At 36.6% G+C, this 23,474-nt stretch overlaps 1 protein-coding gene across 5 annotated transcripts in view; it reads left to right on the forward strand.

The window, feature by feature from the left end:
• The window catches only part of Nsun6 (NOP2/Sun RNA methyltransferase 6), a 43,913-nt gene that overhangs the window by 18,469 nt on the left and 1,970 nt on the right, over positions 1-23,474 (forward strand). For all 5 annotated transcript variants that reach the window (XM_074056575.1, XM_020185528.2, XM_074056577.1 and 2 more), the window contains 3 exons: positions 11,652-11,771; positions 16,519-16,663; positions 19,996-20,144. In XM_074056575.1, the coding sequence (XP_073912676.1) occupies positions 11,652-11,771; positions 16,519-16,663; positions 19,996-20,144 (414 nt within the window). The remainder of the gene's footprint in view (positions 1-11,651; positions 11,772-16,518; positions 16,664-19,995; positions 20,145-23,474) is intronic.

Here is a 23,474-nt window from a genome sequence, read left to right on the forward strand (position 1 = left end):
ATGAGATTAGTGAGAAGTAATTGTTCAAAATATATGTTTATGTATTTCTGAAAAGATTAAGGGTTTTTTTTTTTTAATAAGTACTCTTTCCTGTTTTCTTTTTCTCTATATATATTTTTAAGGTAGGGTCTCACTATATGGGCAGGCTGACCTCAAAGTCTTGTCAGCCTCTTGAGTGCTGGGATTACAGGTGTGCATCATCACAGCTGGATTCTGTATTGAATTTTAAGATATGTTTTCTGTCATCTTTGTCCAAAGGTGATTTAATGACATATTAGAATTACTATTTTCCATTTCAGAATATTAATTCTTAAGTAGTGCACACATTTGATATACATGTAAGTGTCCATGTGTAACTCTCAGTATGATTCAAATGGCTTGCTGCTACCTGATTTTCAGGTATTTATTAATTATTGTAACATAATACTTTGATTTGTCTTTTGCAGTTTATTAAGTACTTTCATGTACACTTACTCATATGATTTGTTACTGATTTGGTGATACTATTCCATTATAAGATGAAGATACTGAAGACAAGATCTGTTAAGGTTGTCAGCCAAGTTCTCACAACTCGTAATTGTTAGAATCTGAACACAAACCTAACTCCAGAGCCTTTCTTCTCTTCCCAGTATTAAAACTAAAGCTATTTCATAAATTCAGACACTTCTGGGATGAGTGAACAGAAATGATTTATGTTTATTACCATCTAATTACACAATAGTGATGATGTAAAATATTGGGATATATAGACTAATATATAATTGCCTATGATTCATTTGGAGTTATTTCGTTTGCTTAGTATTAGTTTTTTTCTTGTTTGTTGTATAATCCATTTTCAGGCTATTTTATGTAATCTATCCAGATGACCACTGATTGGCCAATGAAACTTACTAAAAATGACAATGTACCAACAACTAATATTTATTACATACTTACTGCATTCCGTGTGTTGTACTGAGTGTTTTGCATACAGTTTCATATATGCTTACAAACCTCCAGCTGCATAGATAAGGAAATGGAGGCTTAGAGAAGTAAAGTACAAAGCACATAGTAGGCCCTCAGTAATTTTCTAGTGGTTCAATGCTATATAGATAGAAATCAGCAAAGCAAAAATATAAACTCAAGTCGTTGATTCCAAGCCTGTGTTCTTGACTCTATGCCAGTGCTTGAAATGTGATTTTTGGAATGCCTGCATCAGAATCACCTGTGAGGCCTACTTAAAGTGCAGGCTAAGCCCCAATTTGAGCTAAGAGAGTGAGGGCTCCGGGCAGTTCACATATGCCTTAAGCTTTCCAAACGTGACTTTTACAATATTCCAGAACTCTGTGGCCAGTGTTTAGTTGGTATAGAAATTAATTGATCTTTTTATATTAAATTTCTCTTTTCACAGTAGTTCAGAACTACCATAGTCTCACCTGGTTCCTAACTGATTCAGTAAAATATAAATAGCTTGATAGAATCAGTCCAGAACAAGGTGATACTAGTTTCCTTAAGGAAAGTTCCCCCACTAAATGCACAGAATAGTAAGTTTACATTAAGAAGAATGCGAGGGGATTCCAAGATCGTGGCTAGAGGTAGGAAGCAGAAAGCGTGCCACCTAAAGTAAAATCTTGGAGAGACGCTGGAGGTACACCTTACATGAAAAACCACCCAGAAGAGGCAAAACTTTGACCCTCTCCGCACCTCCAGCCTGTGCATAGCATCTCCACTTCATGTTAAACAGAAAAACCAGGAGGGCTCCTGTGCTGCCGCCAGACACCAGCACGCAGACCACAAGGTGAGCTAACTGGCATGCGGTCCTCCCACAGACAATCCTGGGCCAGATCAGCATAGCCCCCTGGACAGACCGACCCCCACCCAGGGAAAAAAGAAAAACAAACTGAATAATAAACAATAACAACAAAAAAGACATGCAGCAAAGAGGGTGGGGCACCCTGAGCGCCGAAGAGTGGAGGAGGGGCAATCCCACACAGAACTGTAAATAAACAAGCCGCCGGAGAAGACAGGAGCAGCAGCACATGCCCAGCAACCAGGAGCAGGAAAGCTTGTAAAAGTGGCTTTGGGAGGAAAACTCCACAGGAGGGGGGAAGGCCCACTTCCCATGTGAACTGTAAATAAACACGCTGGCCTGAGAGAGTGGGTGCAGTGTCACCCGCCCCCAGTGTGCTTGGAAAGGGAAAAGCTTGTAGCAGTGGCTCGCGCACAGGAGAACACTGAGTAAACAAAGCCTGTGGGGCCAGTTGAGTCCTAAGCTCACCCCAGAGATCTGCATAAATAAAACCTCCAGCAACAGTAGGCAGATAGCAGCAGGCAGGTGAGCCACAACCACAGATAGCCATTCACAGAACTGTCTCCAGACTCTTTTTTTTTTTTCTCTCTCCCTACCTTTGATGAGACAACAACCAAACTACACCTGCAAGCTGAAAAACTTACTGAAACTGTTGCATTTGAACTTGGGACACTTTATGGTGTTTTTTTTGTTTTATTTTTTTCCCCTTTGATGAGACAATGACAGACTACATCTGAGACACCATCTCCAGGATTGGAGGCTGAGGGACTAACACCAAAATTATTAAGACTGAAACTTCATTGCATTTGAACTTGGAGATTTTATTATTTTTATTTATTTATTTTTTATTTTATTTTATTTTCTCAATCCTCTCTCTGTCTCTCTAATGCCTTTTCAGCTTACTGTCGATTAATACACTATCTCTCCCTGTTTATATCTTTGAAACTTTTTTGTTTGCTTGCTTTCGTTTTTTTGTTTACTTGTTTTTCTCTCTTTAACTTCTTTGCTTTCCCTCTCCTCTCACTCTTCCATTCTAAATATCACCATTGTTATTATTACAAGCTAGAAAATACTTAATTGTACACAGTACAGGGACAATAACAACACCAAGAGCAATGACGGGAAGACAATAAAAACAGGGAAACCAGTTTCTCAGAGCAAAAAATTAATACAGGCACCAGAGGGAAATGGAGAAAACAGATAGTGAGATCCAGACTCCAACAAAATGAAGATAAACTATGCCAAAGACCCCAATGAAACCCACAAGAATAATCTAAAAGAAGAAATACTACAGGTAATCAATGAGAATTTTATAGAGATGATACTGGATATGGTCAACCAAAATGTACAGGAGACACTCAAGAAATTCCAAGACAACAAAAATAGAGAATTTGAAAAAGCAGAAGAAGAAATAAAAGAAACCATAGAAGCACTGTATAAACAGCAAAGTGAAACAGAGAACATGATTAATAAAGAGATAAATGAACTCAGGATGAAAATAACATTAAAGAGGAAATGACTCAGGATATGGAAAACTTAAGAAAAAAGAACGAAACAGAATTGCAAAACAAAATGGAAGGCCAGTCTGGCAAATAGAACAAACAGAAGACAGAACCTTAGAACTCGAAGATGAAATGGAAATTAAAGGAAAAACCGAAGAACTATTAGTTAAGCAACTCAAGATCTGTGAAAAGAAAATGCAAGAACTCACCAACTCCATCAAAAGACCAAATCTGAGCATCATGGCCATTGAAGAAGGAGAAGAGGTGCAAGCAATGGGAATGTGTAATATATTCAAAAAAATAATAACAGAAAATTTCCCAAATCTAGAGAAATCTGTACCCATACAGATGTGAGAGGCCTCCAGAACACCAAACTGACCAGACCAAAATAGATCTACCCCACAACATATTATCATTAAAACAACAAATACAGAGACCAAGAAAGAATACTGAAGGCTGTAAGAGGAAAAAATAAATAACATACAAAGTTAAAACCATCAGAATCACAGCAGACTTCTCAACAGAAACATTAAAAGCAAGAAAACCTTGGGGTGACATCTTCCGGGCATTGAATCAAAATAACATCAACCTTAGGATACTCCACCCAGCGAAACTATCATTCAAAATAGATGGAGCAATAAAAGTCTTCCATGATGAGCAGAAACAAACAATATGTGACCACAAAGCCACCACTACAATTATTCTTCAAGGGATTCTGCACACAGAAAGTGAAACCCAACATAACCGTGAAAAGGCAGGCAACACCAAACTGCAGGAAAAGAAAAAGCAAGACAGTAGAGAGTAACTTCAACTTAGGTACACACAATCAAACATTCAAACAACTAAGACAATTAAATGACAGGAATCACCACATACATATCAGTACTAACACTTAATGTTAATGGACTTAATTCCCCCATCAAAAACCGTTTGATGAACTGTATTACAAAGGAAGATCCAACAATTTGTTGCTTACAAGAGACCCATCTCACCGACAGAAATAAGCATACGCTTAGGATGAAACGCTAGAAGATTTACCAAGCCAATGGCCCCCGAAAGCAGGCAGGAGTAGCAATACTTATCTCTGACAAAGTAGACTTCAAACCTACATTGATCAAACAAAATAAACAAGGACATTCCATACTAATAAAAGGGGAAATAGACCAAAAGGAAATAACAGTTATCAACCTGTATGCATCCAATGTCAATGCACCCAATTTCATCAAACATACACTGAAGGACCTAAAAGCATATATTAACTCCAACACAGTGGTTGTGGGAGACTTTAACACCCTATTATCATCAATAGATAGGTCATCCAAACAAAATAATCAATAAAGAAATCCAAGACCTAAAATATACAGTAGATCAAATGTACCTAGTAGATGTCTACAGAACATTTCATCCAACTTCTACACAGTATACATTCTTCTCAGCAGCCCATGGAACCTTCTCCAAAATAGATCATATCCTAGGGCACAAAGCAAGTCTCAGCAAATATAAGAAAATAGAAATTATACCATGCATTCTATCTGATCACAATACAATAAAAGTAGAACTCAACAAGAAAAGTAAGGACAAAAACATGCAGACAGCTGGAAACTGAATAACTCATTGCTTAATGAACAATGGGTCATTGGTGAAATAAAAGGGGAAATTAAAAAGTTCCTGGAAGACAATGAAATAAAAACACAACCTACTGTAACCTATGGGACACAGCAAAGGCAGTCCTGAGAGGAAAGTTTATAGTCATGAGTGCATATATTAAGAGGACTGAAAGATCCCAAATCAATGACCTAATGATACATCTCAAACTCCTAGAAAAACAAGAACAAGAAAATCCCAAAACAAATAGGAGAGATTAATAAAAATAAGAGCTGAAATCAACAAAATAGAAACCAAAAAAACCAAAGAATTAACGAAACAAAAAGTTGGTTCTTTGAAAAAATGAACAAGATCGACAGACCCCTGATAAACATGACTAAAATGAGGAGAGAAAAAACCCAAATTAGTAGAATCAGGAATGCAAAGGGGAGATGATAAGAAACACCATGGAAGTCCAGGAAATCATCAGAGACTACTTTGAGAATCTATATTCTAATAAATTCGAAAATCTTAAAGAAATGGACAGATTTCTAGATGTATATGATCATCCAAAACCAAACCAAGAGGATATTAATCACCTGAATAGACCTATAACACAAAATGAAATTGAAGCAGCAATCAAGAGTCTCCCCAAAAAGAAAGTTCAGGACCCGATGGATTCTCTGCTGAATTCTATCAGACCTTTAAAGAAGAACTGATACCAACCCTCCTTAAACTGTTCCACAAAATAGGGAAGGAAAACTACCTAATACGTTTTATGCAGCCAGTATTACACTTTGCCCAAAACCAGGCAAAGACACCTCCACAAAGGAGAACTATAGGCCAATCTCCTTAATGAACACTGATGCAAAAATCCTCAATAAAATAATGGCAAACCAAATTCAACAACACATCAAAAAGATCATTCACCACGACCAAGTAGGCTTCATCCCAGGAATGCAGGGGTGGTTCAACATACGAAAATCAATAAACGTAATAAACCACATTAACAGAATCAAAGACAAAAACCACCTCAATAGATGCAGAAAAAGCCTTCAATAAGATCCAACACCATTTCATGATAAAAGTTCTAAGAAAACTAGGAATAGAAGGAAAGTACCTCAACATTATAAAAGCTATATATGACAAACCTATAGCCAGCATTATACTTAACGGAAAGAGACTGAAACAATTTCCTCTAAAATCAGAAACTAGACAAGAATGCCCACTATCTCCACTCTTGTTCAATATAGTACTGGAATTCCTAGCCAGAGCAATTAGGCAAGAAGAAGGAATAAAAGGAATACAAATAGGTAAAGAAACTCAAAATATCCCGATTTTCTATGATATGATTCTATACCTTAAAGACCCAAAAAACTCTACTCAAAATCTCCTAGACACCATCAATAGCTATAGCAAGTTAGCAGGATATAAAATCAACATAGAAATATCATTAGCATTTCTATACACTAATAATGAACACACTGAAATAGAGTATATGAAAACAATTCCATTTACAATAGCCTCAAAAAAATCAAATACCTAGATGTAAACCTAACAAAGGATGTGAAAGACCTCTACAAGGAAAACTATACACTTCTGAAGAAAGAGATTGAGGAAGACTATAGAAAGTGGAGAGATCTCCCATGCTCCTGGATTGGTAGAATCAACATAGTAAAAATGTCTATACTCTCAAAAGTAATCTACATGTTTAATGCAATTCCCATCAAAATACCAATGACATTTATTGAAGAGATTGAAAAATCTACTGTTAAATTTATATGGAAACACAAGAGACCATGAAAAGCCAAGGCAATACTCAGTCAAAAGAACAATGCTGGAGGTATCACAATACCTGACTTCAAACTATATTACAAAGCAATAACAATAAAAACAGCATGGTACTGGCACAAAAACAGACATGAAGACCAGTGGAACAGAATAGAGGACCCAGATATGAAGCCACACAACTCTAACCAAGTTGTCTTTGACAAAGGCACTGAAATGTACAATGGAGAAAAGATAGCCTCTTCCACAAAAACTGCTGGGAAAACTGGTTAGCAGTCTGTAAAAAACTGAAACTAGATCCACGTTTATCACCCTATACCAATATTAACTCAAAATGGATCAAGGACCTTAATTTCAGACCCCAGACTCTAACGTTGGTACAGGAAAGAGTAGGAAATACTCTGGAATTAATAGGTATAGGCAAGAACTTTCTCAATGGAACCCCAGCAGCACAGCAACTAAGAGATAGCATAGATAAATGGGACTTCATAAAACTAAAAAGCTTCTGCTCAAAAAAAGAAATGGTCTCTAAACTGAAGAGACCACCCACAGAGTGGGAGAAAATATTTGCCAACTACACATCAGACAAAGGACTGATAACCAGAATATATAGGGAACTTAAAAAACTAAATTCTCCCAAAATTAACCAATAAAGAAATGGGCAAGTGAGCTAAACAGAACTTTCTCAAAAGAAGAAATTCAAATGGCTAAAAAACACATGAAAAAATGCTTACCATCCCTAGCAATAAAGGAAATGCAAATTAAAACCACACTAAAATTCCACCTCACCCCTGTTAGAATAGCCTTCATTAGCAACACCAGTAACAACAGGTGTTGGTGACGATTCGGGGAAAAAGGAACCTCTTACACTGCTGGTGGGAATGTAAACTAGTACAATCACTCTGGAAAAAAATTTGGAGGCTTCTTAAAAATCTAAACATTGATCTACCGTATGATCCAGCAATACCACTCTTGGGGATATACCCAAAAGAATGTGACTCAGGTTACTCCAGAGGCACCTGCACACCCATGTTTACTGCAGCACTATTCACAATAGCCAAGTTATGGAAACAGCCAAGATGCCCCACTACTGATGAATGGATCAAGAAAATGTGATATTTATACACCATGGAGTTTTCTGCAGCCATGAGGAAGAACAAAATGTTACCATTTGCTGGTAAACGGATGGCATTGGAGAACATCATTCTGAGTGAGGTTAGCCTGGCCCAAAAGACCAAAAATCATACGTTCTCCCTTATATGCAGACATTAGATCAAGGGCAAACACAGCAAGGGGATTGGACTTTGATCATGTGATAATGCTAGAGCACACAAGGGAAGTATGAGGATAGGTAAGACACTTAAAAAACTAGATAGCATTTGTTGCCCTCAACACAGAGAAACTAAAGCAGATACATTAAAGCAACTTAGGCCAATAGGAGAAGGGGACCAGGAACTAGAGAAAAGGTTAGTTCAAGAAGAATTAACTTAGAAGGTAACACACATGCATGGGAAATTAATGTAAGTCAACTCCCTGTATAGCTATCCTTATCTGAACTAGCAAAAACCCTTGGTCCTTCTTATTATTGCTTATACTCTCTCTTCAACAAAATTACAGATAAGGGCAAAATAGTTTCTGCTGGGTAGCAAGGGGGTAGGGGGTACAGGGAGGGGGTTGGGGGGCGGTAACGGAGGGGGTGGGGGAAAGGGGGAGAAATGACCCAAACATTGTATGCACATATGAATAAAATAAAAATTAAAAAAATGTGGAATTTTAAAAATGTTCATGACAAATATTAATTTAGAAACTTTAGACAAACATGAATACTCAAATGATAAAATCTATCTGTTGATTAAAAGAAAGCAAAAGTGCAACTATGTAAGAGACATCATTTAAATCAGGGCACTTTTCAAGAGCTTCAAGTCATTTAGAACTCAGAGCACAAAGGCAAGAGGCTCCTGAGTTCAGGGCAGCTAGACCTGTCTCAAAACAACCTCAGACCCCAAATAACAACTGCAAAAAGCTTCAAATCATTGGCAAAGATACACTTCAAAAAAACAAATTGAAAATTCGTTTTGCTCTTAGGTGTCAGTACCTAGGTTTCACATTTTTTTTAAAGCTAAGAAGCTAATGATAGCCATGAATTACCATTTTAATTGTGGTTTCATGGGTTAATTTGATCTACAGTAAGAGAGATACACAAGGCTGTTCATAGATCACAGTCTATGCAGCCTTGCTTTCTCACAAATTTTATAATTCCTTTACACCAGTCATCAGGACTTGAACTAGTATGTGTCAAATCACTTAGTAGAACATTAAAAACATGTTAGTCCCCTGGAGCCTGTTATTAGAGATTTTTTTTTTTGGTGGGCGGGGGTGGGGGAGTAGATGGTGGGGCGGGGAGGAATATGGGTGTTTGAACTCAGGGCCTTGCTCTTGCTAGGCTAATACTGCATATCCTTTCTTCTTTCATTCTGCTGTTTACTTGAATTCTTCTTGAGTTCATTCAACTGTTTTGTTTTTTCTTTGTATTCTCTTTGAATTCATTTAGTTGTTTTTACATGTTCTCTTAAACTTGATGATTCATCATTTGAGATTTCATCCAGTCTCCTATTGTTGAAGTCCTTTATTGTGGAGAAGATTAGCTGCAAAAGCAATCATTAGTTTATAGATACCCAAACTATGTGAAGACAGTAATCCTTAATTAAAAGCAGTTATTTTCACTGCTCCATTATTTTTAAAGTAATTAAGGAGTCAAAATAATACTTCATGATCTAGCAGACGTTAGTTAATAAGAGTACTAGTGGAAAGAACATAGAGAGGTAATACTATAAATATTATAGGTTGTATGATTGAAAAAGCATGGAAGGGGGGGTAGCTACAGTTCATGGAGAATTTAATGAGAAAGAGCAAGAAGGTAAAAAGATCCAGCTTAAAGGCATAGTGAGAAAGAAAGGAGAAAGAAAAAAGAAAGAAAAAAAGAAAAAATCATCTGGCAATCTAATTTCTTGCTAAAAGTAAAGTCTATGAAGGAGGAGTGTGGATGGGGGCATAGGGAATAAAAATGAGAGAGAGAGAAAAGTACTCTTAATTGTAGAGAGAGTTGAAGTGGGAGAAGGGTATTAGAACAAGGAGTTAGAGAAGATATAATTAAAAACTGAGTATTAACCATTGGATGTTGTGGCTCACATATAATGACTTAAAAAATGAAAGGGATAGACTTAAAAAATGAAAGGGATAAACAAAAGAAAGAAAATTGCGAAGAACAAAAATTATCCAAAATAAAAATCAAGTTATTTTGTGTATGGTGCCGGAGATCGAACCCAGGGCCTCATGCATGCTAGGAGTGTGCTCCAGCACTGATCTACATCCCCAGCCCCTATAATTTCATGTTAATCTGTGTTGTATAAAGCAGTATTCCTAAGCTTTTATCTACAATTAAAAATCTTGGGGAGTTTGTTAAAATACAGCTTGAATAGTATGTCTGACTAGTTTCTGAGATTTTGTATTTCTATATAGTTCTCAGGAGATTTAAATACCTCTGGTAGGAGGGTCATACGTCAAGTAAGGAATCAATGAGAAGTCTGAGAAGAGCTTCATAGTTCCTATCTTTCTATTATGGTAGTGGATAGTTTCATGATAGGACTGCTAATTTATGTAAATATTCATTATGTAAACTTTCTTAAATTTTTAAAATCTAAAAAAGTTATAGTAAGGATGGCTTTGTAATTGTGGGATATTCTCTCACAAATCATCTATCACCAGTCATCTATCACTTGTAAATGCCACTAAGTGTGATGTTTATAAGTTGTGGGTAATTAGTACTCAGCAAGCAAGAGGCTGGATTGCACATAGGATTGCTGGGCTGTGTGAGTGTGTAAAACCCATCACAGCCAGGAAGGCAGACCACATTTCCCAACAACTCGATGAGTTTGTTTCCTCTTAGAGATAATGAACCTAGGGTTGCTGATCCAACTGCTTTCAAGAATAAGGTCTCCCTCACTTCAACTCCCTAAACTCATCAATTAATAAGATAGTGAACCTCAACTCTAGAGACCTATTTCTAGTAACTATTGTATATTAGACCAGTCACTTCTCTTCTCCTCCATTTTGTTCACAAGGAAGGAAAACTACTTCTGCCCCATCTCATTAAGAAGATCTAAGAATAACTGTAGCTATCCTTACACTGAAATATTTGGCTGACTGTCATCCCATAGTTGCAGTCATGCTTGACATTTCATCCACTATATAATTAATACTAATAACAAATTAATGAATCAATGTATCTTATTGCCATAGATGAAATGACCCTCATAGGTGCCAATCAGAAGTAGGTAGGATTTTTTTTTCCATTTTATTTTGTTCCTACTAAAATGTTATATTGAGATAGGGACCCAAACATGCCTTTTGGCTGGTGTAGCTTAAAATGGATTAAGTGAGAATTAGATGATCAGGCATGCAAAATGTCAAAATTGTATGTGTATGTGTATGTGTGTATGTGTGTGTATGCAAAAGATTCTGAGCATTCTTATGTTTTTAGAGGTCTGTGGCTTTTAAGTTATTGAAAACCATTGCAATTAGGAAAAGTCATGATTTTTTTGCTAGCATTCAAATATCACAGAAAAAACCCTGGATTGACTAGAAATGGTACCCTGTGTATTCACAAGTTGGTGAGATCACAGTATATTCAGAAAATTGTGAATTTCTTGGCATTGGTAGATGCACAAAAACTGTACTCTTAGCCAATGTTAGGGTGCTGTTGTAATTACCTGCAAAGGTTTCTTGGAGGTCTTTTGGTTGAAACAGGGTCTCACTATGTAGCCCATTCTGACCTTGAACTTGAGATTCTCCTCCTTTAGCCTCCAGGGTACTGGGATTATAGGCACATGCCACCCCATCCAACCTCAAAGCTTTCATTACATAATATAATTGTGAAATTAAAAATGATTTAGAATCATTGGCAATTGATGGCATTTTTTTTCTTACAGAATTTGCCATCTGCTGTAGTAACTCATGTTCTGAATCCTCAGCCTGGAGAGAAGATTCTAGATATGTGTGCAGCACCTGGAGGTAAAACAACACATATCGCAGCCCTAATCCACGATCAGGTGAGACGGTCATCATAACAAAACTGCTCTCAGCATGTTACATATTTCACTGATGAAGGTGAAACTGCATGTTACTTAGTAAACATACAGACAATTTTAATCCAATTTATTTTAGATTCAGCCAAAGTGACTATTCTGTTACATCAATTGCCATTTCAAATTCAGTAGACAATTATTTTTGTGAAGACTGCCTTGAGACCTTGAATCTCCAGTTTGCAAATGCTGTTACGAAATAGAATTATTCCCTCATAAAATTAAGTTTAAAACATTTAAGAGATCTTTTCATGTTCATGATTGTAAGGTTTCACATTTGTTTGTATTACTAGAATAAACTGCCACTAAAAATTAACTTGATGGCACATTATCAGTTATGAAATATGTAAATGAGCACACACACACATGTGTATGTAAGAAGTTCTGTGTGTGTCTTGAAGATCATGTAAACCTTATGATCTTGCTTCATTATCACAAAATATGAGAAAGTCTTACCTTGGATAACTCTAGTTTAGATTTTACTGTGTTCTCTTATGTATACACATTTGCCAAGGTGTTGTCTTTTATTATGGGCTGGTTTTATCTGTGTTCAGAGCTCATTGTAGCCTGTACACATTTTATTCTGAAGACACAGCCATTTGATGCCATCTTTTTTATTTCAAACTCTGGAAAACTAAATGGTGCCTAAAATCCTGAAATATACTAGAATTTTTACCTATAATAGATTTTTTGATCTAGAGCTGGATATTGATTGAATAACAATTTATTTAGTGCTTACTCTGTGCAAAATATGAGTAATGTAGCCTGGAACTATAGTGATCAAAATTTCTGTTTTCATGGAGCAAACATTGCAGTGACAGTAGATATACAATAAATAAATGAGTAGAAGATTTGGCCTGTGGTTCTGATAAGTACTATAGTGAAAATAAAGCAGGGTGACAGAAATAGAGACATCCAAGGGGAGGGGAATAAGTTTGAAGTTTTGAGTATTAATGCAGAAGTTCCACAGTGTAGTATTTGTGAAAAAACTTAAAAGTGCAGAGCAATGTGGAAGTGAAAAGAATGTTCTAGCTAGAGGAAATAATAAGCATAAATAGACTGAAGTAGGAGGGTACATAACTTGTTTGAGGAATCTCAGTTTTGCTGAAGAAGCCTAATTGATAAGAGAAGGAGAAAAAGAGTTCACAAAGTTAGGGTCAGGGAAGGGCTTTTGGGCAGACAAGTTTTGTGTGGTCGTCTGACAGGACATCTGTTTTACTCAAGTGATGGGAAGCCATTGGAACTTTTTTAGCAGAAGAGTGATGTAAGCCTTCTTATTATTCAAAATATTATTTTGGTTTCTGAATTGAGAACAAATTATAAGTGCAAAAGGCAGAAAGAGACCAGTCAGGAGACTGTAATTAAGGATAAAGTAGTGGAGATGGTAAAAAGTGGTTGGTTCTGATTATGGTTTTAAGGTAAAGCTATTAGGTGGTGCTAATAGATTGAATATGGGCTGTGAAAGTGAGTAATTGGAGGGGTGGAGTTGTTACTGGCTATGGGGTGACTATGAGAGGAGCAACTTTTGCAAGAAAAATCAAATGTTAAAAATTAAAAAGTCATCATAAGACAGTGAACAAAGACTTTAAAAATGTTGATGAGAAAAGAGCAAGTAGATCTCAAGAATGAGCCTCACAGAAGTGGTTTTGCCTTGTGTATATGGAAGAGAGAGAAGCATGAGAGCAAAGGATGTATAAAGGAAATAATGTCACCCAGTTTACTGCACACAATTCACAATAGCCATGTTATGGAATCAGCCTAAATGTCCAACAGCTCATGAATGGATAAAGAAGTTATAGTATATATATATATATATATATACACAGTGGTATATATTGAGTCATAAAGAAGAATGAAATTTTGTCATTTGCAGGAAAATGGATGGAACTGAAAATCATTAAACCAGAGCCAGAAAGACAAATATCACATGTTCTGTCTTATATGAAGAGTCTTGATCTACAGGCAGACAAAGAAACAAAAAGACATGAATAGGGGAGTAATTGTGATGTATCAGAATCTAAGAAGGGTAAAGTGTTAGTAAGAACATTGAAAGGGTGAGGGTAGACCAGTGCTTTTCTAAATTAGGTCAGAGTTTTACAATGGCAGGAACTCTTAGGAATCTTGAAAACTCAGCTGTTATCTTTGTGGTACTAACATAAATATCTGGGGCAAGTCTGCTGACATAAAAGATATACCTCTATAAAGCTTACTGAAGCTCTTTTTATGTAGCTGATTTGTTTAATAGAAGGAATACTCTTTGTGCTCCCACCCACAAAAGTGCCAGGTGATGAAATTTATCATTGATCTACATTTGGTGATAATCTTGATATTGTCAAGGAATTTACAAGAATTTTTTTTTAAAAATGCTGAAGCATTTACTCTGCAAAGGCAACATTATCTTTTCTTTTGTGTTAGTGTAAATCATGTTAATTATTCAAAGACTTCTGTGGAAAGATTCACATTACACATTAGTATTTAACCTTATAAGAACTTCCGAAATATTCAGTGTTACAAGCAGAAGGGGATAAGAGTGTGTATATACATATGAATTTATATTTTCAGTACATACATTGAAGGATCAAAATTACCACCCTGTAGTACACACGTATATGCAATGTGTTTATTATAGTATATATATAACTACACATACAATTTGCAATTGCACTGATGTTAACTTCAATGAGTAACCTTAGGTCCAATCTCCAATAGTAAAAGACAGTTTTTTAAATTTTGAAGAATTAGTCATCTTGGTTTATTAGATGAGATACTCTTTGGTTTTCTTTAGTTTTGTTTTATTTTAATAATTTTTTATTATTAGGATATATTTGTTGTAGGGTATATTGTCTTAAAGCAATTGCAAGAGGTTTCATTGTTCTACTTCATATAAGTATATGAAGTCTTATACTTCATATAAGTATATGAAGTCCATCAACTATTGCCTCACCTTAATCTCCTTTGTTCACCCTCCTCCCTCCTCCCACCAGTACACACTCTCACACACACTGTACCTATTTTACAGTCCTGTCTTTAGTTACTAATTTCTAAGTCAGTGTTCAAAGGGGTTTCTTGATGTATCCCCACTGTGGGTATACTTTACTTTGGTCAGTTCAACCTCTTCCATTGCTTTCCCTTACCCCTTCCCTCCCACCCCCCATTTTCAACAGCTTTCAATACATATCCTTATATCTAGAGGAGATGCTCTTGCCTGTTTCTTTTTTATACTACTCTTTGTCCAATAAGAATTTTAGTATTAGCAGTAGCTTTTGATGAAAAAATGCATTATTTGCACCAGTGTATAAAATGAAGCAAATGAAATAGAAACGTTCATTTTATGGAGTTGTAGTGCTTTGTGCAAATCCTTTTTCAGTTTACTTGGAAGTTTAAATATGAAAAATTATGATGTGCTTTGAAAAAGTGTTAATAATCCCCCTTTAATTAATGTTATGTTATTGTATTTACCTAAAGGTAATCATTCATAGATTTTAAATTCTTGTGGTGCTAGAAATTGAATCCAGGGCCTTGTGCATGCTAGGCAATCACTGTACCACTGAGCCACACCTCTAACTCCTAGACATTTTATTCTCTTTAGTAAAAACTCTTTCCAAAGGGAGTCTGAAAATTGTAGTTATATCCATTTTCAGTTGGTTTATAATATCATGTAAAAACAAAACCTTGGCTGCATGCACCTAAACATTTATTCAGCTAAGGGGTCTTTGGGACTCATCTGATCCCTATTAGACTTGCTCATGCACCTGCTCAGCTACTGGTTGGCTGGGTGGCTCTGGTAATCTTGACTGGACTCATTCACTTGGATTTGCATGTTTTTCACTTATCTAAAGAGACCTTAGCTAAGACAACTAGGATGCCCCGCCTTTCTGGTCCATGTGTCTCTTCTGCTAGGATCAGAGGGCTGACCCAGCACAGGGCAATAGTTAGGAGCTGGAGATGGCAAGGAGCAAAGAAGAGCAGATACACCGCTGAAGCACTTTTCATGTTTCTGCATCACATTTACTGTCACCCTAGTGGCCAAATAAATCACATGGCACTGCACCCCATCAGAGTGTCAAGAGTGGTTGTCTAATGAAGGATGAACAAATAGACATAAGAAAAAGGACATGAGTATAAAAGGGGACTGCTTTGGGGGAGAAACCAGCAGGAGGGGGAAGGACTAAAGGAGAAGGTAACAGGATGAATATGTTTGAAGTACATTATGTGCATGAATACAAATAGAACAATGAAACCCATTAAAATTGTTTTTAAAAGGTGGGAGGGGGAATAAGAAAGAGCGATAGAGGGGCCAAAAATGATCAAAGTGTGGAAAATGATGCATGTGTGGAAATGTGACAATTAATATACGCTAAGAAAAATAATAATGAAAGTAGCTAGCTGTCAGAAGATTAATTATCCCACAAGCATGTGTGTGGGATTTTTTTTTTTAAATGGAAACACCTATGTATTTGATATAAATTGGGTTGGGTTTTTTTGTTTGTTTTTGCAGTGCTGGGAATCAACTTTGTGATCTTGTATATGCTAGGCAAGCACTCTATCACACCCTACCTGATGTAATGACACATTCGGTTAATGAATTCAGCATGAAAAGTAGGGGTGAGAGGAAAATAGGGAAGACCATAATTTCATAATTTTTTAACAGTTTTTTGTATTATTAATGTTCACAACTACTTTGGATTTACATTTTTTTTTTTTTTTTTTTTAGGGAGAAGTAATAGCACTGGATAAAATATCCAATAAAGTAGAAAAAATAAAGCAGAATGCTTTATTGTTAGGGCTAAATTCTATCAGGGCATTTTGTTTTGACGGAACAAAGGCAGTTAAAGTTGATACGATTGAACACACAGAAGGTAACTTAAATTTTTTTTATTTACTTTATTCTTTTTGATTGAAAAATCATAATTGTATATCTGTATTGGACATAATGCAGTGTTTTGGTATAAGTATAAAAGTATAGTGTTCAAAAAAAGCTAATTAACATATCCATCATTTGTTTTTGTGGCAAAACATTTGAAATTTACTCTCAACAATTTTGAAATACATTACTACTAAGTATAGGCATCATGATGCACAATAGATCTCAAACATTTATTCCTCTTTTTCTAGTTGAAACCTTGTCACTTTTGTATAGCATCTCTCCCTTCCGTTCCTTCTCTCCTCTCCTGGTCTCTGGTAACCACTATTCTACTCTGCTTCTATGAGTTCTATTTTTTTTTTTTAGTACTGGGTTTTGTACTCAGTATCTCACACTTGCTCAGCAGGCATTGTACCACTTCAGCCAAGCCTCTAGCCCTTTTTGCTCTGGTTATTTTTGAGATTGGGTCTCAGTTTTTGCCTCTGTGGACCTGAACCATGATCCTCATATTTTATACTTTGTGTTGTAGCTGAATGATAGATGTGTACCCTGTGCCCAGCTTTTTCTGTTGAGATCGGAGTCTCTCTAACCTTTTGGCCTGGGCTGGCCCCAAACCACAATTCTCCTGAAGTTAGTCTCTTGTGTAGCTGAAATGATAGGTGCCAATAAAGCTAGCAATGGATTTCTCACGTTACAAATCAGGAGACTGGAATGATACAGTTCAAGTGTTGCAAAAAAACAGTTATAACAGCAAAACTGAGAAGGAACATTTTAATTAGCAAAGCTGTCCTTTAGAATAGATTTAAAACTTTCCCAAACAAAAGCTGAGAGTTCACCACCACCACCCGACCTGGATTATAAGAAATGCTACAAAGAATTCTTCAAAAGGAAATTATAAAACTTTGAAATTTAGGGGAAATATGAATATACAGGCACAATAAGATCAAAGATCTCCAATCAGATTCAACCCAAAGAAGACAACACAAAAACATAAATCAAGCTGTCAAAAATAAAAGACAAAGAGAGAATGCTTAAAGTAACTAGAGACGATGCATATCACATGTAAGAGATGAGTGAGCTATGGCTAGAGCCAACAGGGCTTTCATTTTTCTCACCTTGCTGTGCCTGGGATAGGGCTTCATGCCTGCAAGTGTGGATTGGGTACATGAAAACAGCCCAAGTTTTCAGCTACTCTTCCCTGCCATACAGCTGTGTGGCATGGTACTGGGGTAGATGAGAAAAGCTGACAAGGGTACCCATGCCACTGAGATACCACATTTCTTGCATTCCTTGAGTGGGAGCTTTAGAAAAGGGATTATGTGTTCTTGGCTGTGTCCAGAACTTGAGCTTCAGGAAAGGGAGAGGATGTTGGAGGAAAAAGCAGGAGAAAGGAGTGGGTCATAGTTCAAATACTATAGATTATCACTGTTCTTAAGGAGTTGTCAATTTTCTTGAGTAAACGTTTCCTCATTTACTGTATATTCTTAGGACATTTCCCTGAGTCATTAAATGTGCATCCCTTCTCTTAATCACCCCTCCCCCAGTCTACAGAGCTCCTCAGATCGTTATCCCGAAGTCATTTCAAATTCATTTATTTTTAACATAAAGATACTTTAAAGTTATATACCACCCAAAAATAATAGAGTTTTAGAAATCCCTAAATGTAGTTGCAAGATTATAATTATGTGGAAAAGTTTTTAATAAGCAAAATGTGGTTATTCTTATTGTACAAATAATTCTTAAAAGTCTATATCCTGGCCTTTCTAGGTTTTAAATAAGAGAAATTTCACTTGCACCGAATACATTTGGGGATTATTTCAGTGATCTTGTTCTTTAATGTCTGTATAATCATCTGGTGCCTTCCATGGAAATAGTGTTTACTAGAAGTGGTGAGGTTAGCCATTGTCATTACCCTTCATAGAGATACCAGATATGGTTGTGTGTCCTATTCAAGGGTGAATAGGGTCTGAAATGCAGTCCCTGGCTGGTTTGTCATGGTGCAGGACTCTGTTAATACATCACTCAGGTACTTTGTGGGCTTGCAGATTTCTTGGCTTTGTAGAGAATTGTTGAAAGTTATGTTTTAGATTAATTCATCTGATCACAGGGATAAGAAAACAAACAAAAGCTGTATAAGATATTTCAATACATAGGATTTAGTGTAAATTTATATTAGAGGAACACAATTTAGTATTTATGAAATAAAACAGTATGAGGAACTAGGTGAATAGATGTTGGAGAGCTGATACAGTAAAAGGCCAGCATTGTGACAACCTAGAGCCAACAACTGCAGGAAGCAGCCCCCTCTTCCAAAGCTGGAGAAAGATGGAGCAGCTACTTCCCAAGACCAAAATGCTGAGCAGAGAAGCTCTTTTGAGCTAGGTATGGAAACTCCCAGGAATGGTGTACTGCCTAGCTGTTGATTGTTCTTGCAGTCTCAGAGCAGGGCACTTCCTGGAGCTGAAATGTGAATCTCTCTTGCAGAGGCATCTATCTATTCTGTACTGATATTTAAGGTAAAAGGCCAAAAAAGTGCTGATGCCAAGTTAAAGAGCTGTTGTTCGGAGATTTTGATAGGAACAGCAAATAGACAGGAAGGAGACATTCTGTGGTCTATTCCTCTTGTCTTCCGTCTTCTTTTTCCCATCACTCGTAGTGGGCACTCTTGGAGCAAACAGGCAAAGGAGGATTATAGTTTGCAGAGTTCCCACCTCAGCATCACATAGCAAAGGATATACAAGGGTAGAATTAGAGCTAAGAAAAAAATAACTTAATATCTAGCATGTTCTGGAGTAGAATAGAAACCCTTAAAATAAATTCAGGTATACATAAGAATTTTGAATTTGATAAAAGTACCATTCCAAAACTGTAGGAAAGAGTAAACTGGTCAATAAAATAGGTCAAGAAGGATTAGAGTTTAGTGTCAAGATTGAATCCAGGGAGTCAATGAATCATTCTGAACTACAGCCATAGCCATACTGATGGGCACAAAAACAAGGAGGCTTGAAGAACAACAGAACCAGTATGTCTAACCACAACCTAACAGGCTCTAACTTTTTATGAAGCTGTCTACTGTAGGAATATTGAAAAGAAATACCAGTTTCCAGAGTGACTAGAATTAATTGCAGATTCTAAGTCTGATGCAATTTGGCTTCTAAAATTAAGTCAGTATTAGTTTAGCCAGCTACTTGATTAAAGTGATAAATTATTCTTTGTTTTCTGTTCTGCACTGTAATTTTAAATTCCTGGTTATTGCTTTTCTCTCAAGAGTTTTCTATTCCAGACCAATGTGGCAGAGAGCAAATATGTTTATAATTGTCTTTATAGGGGCACCTCCATTCTTACCAGAATCTTTTGACCGAATTCTCCTTGATGCACCTTGTAGTGGAATGGGACAGAGGCCAAATATGGCTTGTAATTTGACTTTGAAGGAAGTGACATCATATCAACCACTACAGCGAAAACTCTTCACTGTGGTATGTGATTATCCTGTGCTGTGAAAGAAAGAAGTCTGCTAGTTCTGTGTTCAGTCCACTGAGAAGAAGTTCATAGCAGCATTATTCACTGCTTCCCAAAGGTAGAAACAGCCCAGGAGACCACTGACAAATAAATGGATAAACAAAATTTGCTGTGTCTATACATGGAATAGGCTACCATGTAGAGATTGTGCTTAAGTAAGTCAGACACAAAAGGGAAGATTTTGTATGATTCCATTTATATGAAGTAACCAGAATAGTCAAATTCATCATGACACAAAGTAGAACCAAGGAAGTTAGGGGAATAGGAAAAAGAGGAGTTACTATATAAGGGTTATAGTTTCAGTTTAGGATGATGAAAAAGGTCTGGAGATGAATAATCATGATGATTCCACAAATGTACTTAATGTTACTGAATTGTACACTTAAAAATGATAAAAATGGACTGGAGGTATGGGTCAAGTGGAGAGCACCTGCCTAACAAGTAGGAAGCCCTGAGTTCAAACCCCATCACCAGAAAAAAAAATAGTATGTTTTACTACACACAAAGGAAAGACTTAGAAGATGTAGGGTTTTTGTTTGTTTGTTTTTGGTTTTTGGGACAGTCTCATTATGTTCTGTAGGCTGGCTTCAGAGTCAAAATCCTCCTGCTTCAGCCTCTTGAATGCTGGAACTATAGGTGTGTACCTCTATACCAAGCCCTAGTTTTGAATATGGGGAGCTTTCCTTTTTGTTGACTCACCCTTTAAAATAACAGAGGTAATGGTAGAACATCTTCATTGGGACACTAAATGAATTTCAAATATTCTGCTTTATCTTCAAAAAAAAGTGCGTTCATATATAGTTACTAATGGGTGTAAAGAATTTTATTTAAATAACTTTATAGATTTTGTGGGTGATCTTTGATAGCAGAGACAAACATACTGTTAAAAATGGGAAATGACAGTGTCTAGTATAGAATGTAGAAGGACCATAAAAACTTTGCAAATTTAGTTGATCTGCAGTATGTTTCAAAAGCCCAAACAGAACATTTAAAGATTTCTGTCAGTCTTGCAGAAATGACTCAGTGGATTTCACAGAATCCAGGCAGTATTTGGTCAAAGATGAATTCATTATTTCCTCTTAGTCCACCAGCTATAAATACATAGACAATAGAAATGGTGGATACACCATAATTATTTAATCTCAAAAGTTGTCTTTGAGTACATTTCTACTCATCTTCCTACTGTCTCCTTTTATACACAAATGAAGCACTGGCTGTGGGTTACTTAACTTCTTTTTCTATACAGTCTTTCAAGAATACCTCTATGATATTAAAACAAGCAAGATTTTTCTTGCAGATGAAATCCACTTTGACTTGAGGAAAATCTAAGTTATTTATTTATTTATTTTTGTTCCTATTTAGGCCATAGCAGAAATGGAAATTCAAAAAGGCTACTAGGAGTAGACACAGGATTTCAGTGAGCAGGAACAGCTGACCATATGAGAGAGAACTTAAGAGAGCAGGTGCTCCACTTGGCATGGATAGAAAATCGAGAATGAGGACTTTAGGGTTAAACCCGTATTGACTTTCTGCCATGCTCTCCCACATAAGTAATTTTAGGTACATTGATTTCCACATTAGAGAAACAGGAACAAGAAGTCATGCTAATAGGTAGGGTTCCCTCATTGGAAATATTGACCATGATTCTTGGTTAGGATTTATTGAAAAAATCCATATGAAATGTTTCATGTAATAGCTGGCTGGGACATAGTTAACAAAGTTTAATTTTCTCTAGTTAAGAAGTCACAGGTATTATAAACTTTTGTGGTTGTTTGAGAAGGGTTCTCGACGTAGCCCAGGCTGGCCTGTAGCTCACTAGCCTCCTGCCTCAGCCTTCTAAGTGCTGATTACAAGCCACCAGGCCCAGTTTATACTGTATTTTTAAAAATTATTTTTACTAAAATTTTGAAAAATAAAATCTGAGAGTCTGAAAAACTAAACTAGTTATTTGGGAAAATTCATTTTCACATAGCACCTCATTGCCTGACTCATTTACGTGACAAACAGTCATTGAGCACTTACTATGTGCAAGACACTTATCTAAATGTTGACAAAAAGAACAGCTAGGTATGGTGGTGAATGCCTATAATCCCAGCACTCAGGAGGCCAAGGCAGGAAGACCATGAGTTTGAGGCCAGCCTATGCTACATAGCAAGACCCTGTCTGAAAACAAACAAAAAGCAGACAAACAATGTGTACCTTATTTCTAAAGTTTCTATTCTAACTGGTGAAAGAAAAAAAAAACCTAATATATTATAAGGCAGTAATGCTGTGGAGCAAAGTAAGGAAGGTGGAATAGGATTGTTGGATTGGATTGTTTGGGATTTTACATAGGGTGGTCAGGAAGAGCATTGCTGAAAAAGTGACATACAAGCAAAGAAAGGAGGATTATGAAGAAAGAAGCAATGCAGAGAGTCAGGAGAGCTTTCCATGCTGGTGCAAGGATCCTGAGGTGGGAGTGATCCTTGTATGTTCTGGAATAGAGAGAGGCCAGGGTTGCCAAAGCAGAGTGAGCACGGCAAAAAGGTGATGAGGTGAGGGCTGAATAGCAAGAGACTTGTCATTGGAGAGCCTTAAAGGCCTCTTTAAAGACTCTTTGACTCTTAAGTGGTAATGGAGGCATTTGAAGCTGAGAAGTAACAAGTTCAACAGGACCACTCTGACTGCTATGTTGAGAAGATGGTAGGAGAGTAGGGAAGTACTCAGATAGAGTTAATTGTTGCAGTAATACTGGCAAAAGATAAGGAGGCCTAGAACAAGATAATACCAGTAGAAAGGGTGAGAAATAGCCAGATTCTGGATGTATTTAGATAATAGTGCCAATAGGATTGGTTGTTGGATGAGGATTGTGAAAGAGGCATAAATGATATTCTAAGTTTGGGGCTTGAACATCTGCAGTAGGTTTCAAAGGGAAGTTAAGGGCTTACTTTGGGACATGTCAAGTGTCATACTAGAGACAGGCAGTTGTTGAGACAGCAACTGAATACATGAGTATGGAATTCAGAAAGGAGATTGGTCTAAGAATGTAAATTTATGAGTTTTCAATGTACAGATAGTATCTAAAGGCATGAAACTGAAAGATTATATTTGAGAGTCTTGGTCCATATGGAGTATGAGGGTTTCAAGGAAATGAACTGTGTCTAGTCTAGAGCAAACATTACACTCTAATGAGAGAAGGAATCCTTACCATATAGGGGATCATTTATTTCTACCAAATACTTGAAAGCTGTCATCCATTGTTGTGTAAATCCCTTCAAATGTTTACTTGGTCTCGAGGTATGCATGGT

This window comes from Castor canadensis, chromosome 15, assembly GCF_047511655.1.
Source record: "Castor canadensis chromosome 15, mCasCan1.hap1v2, whole genome shotgun sequence".
NCBI classification, from domain to species: Eukaryota; Metazoa; Chordata; class Mammalia; order Rodentia; family Castoridae; genus Castor; species Castor canadensis.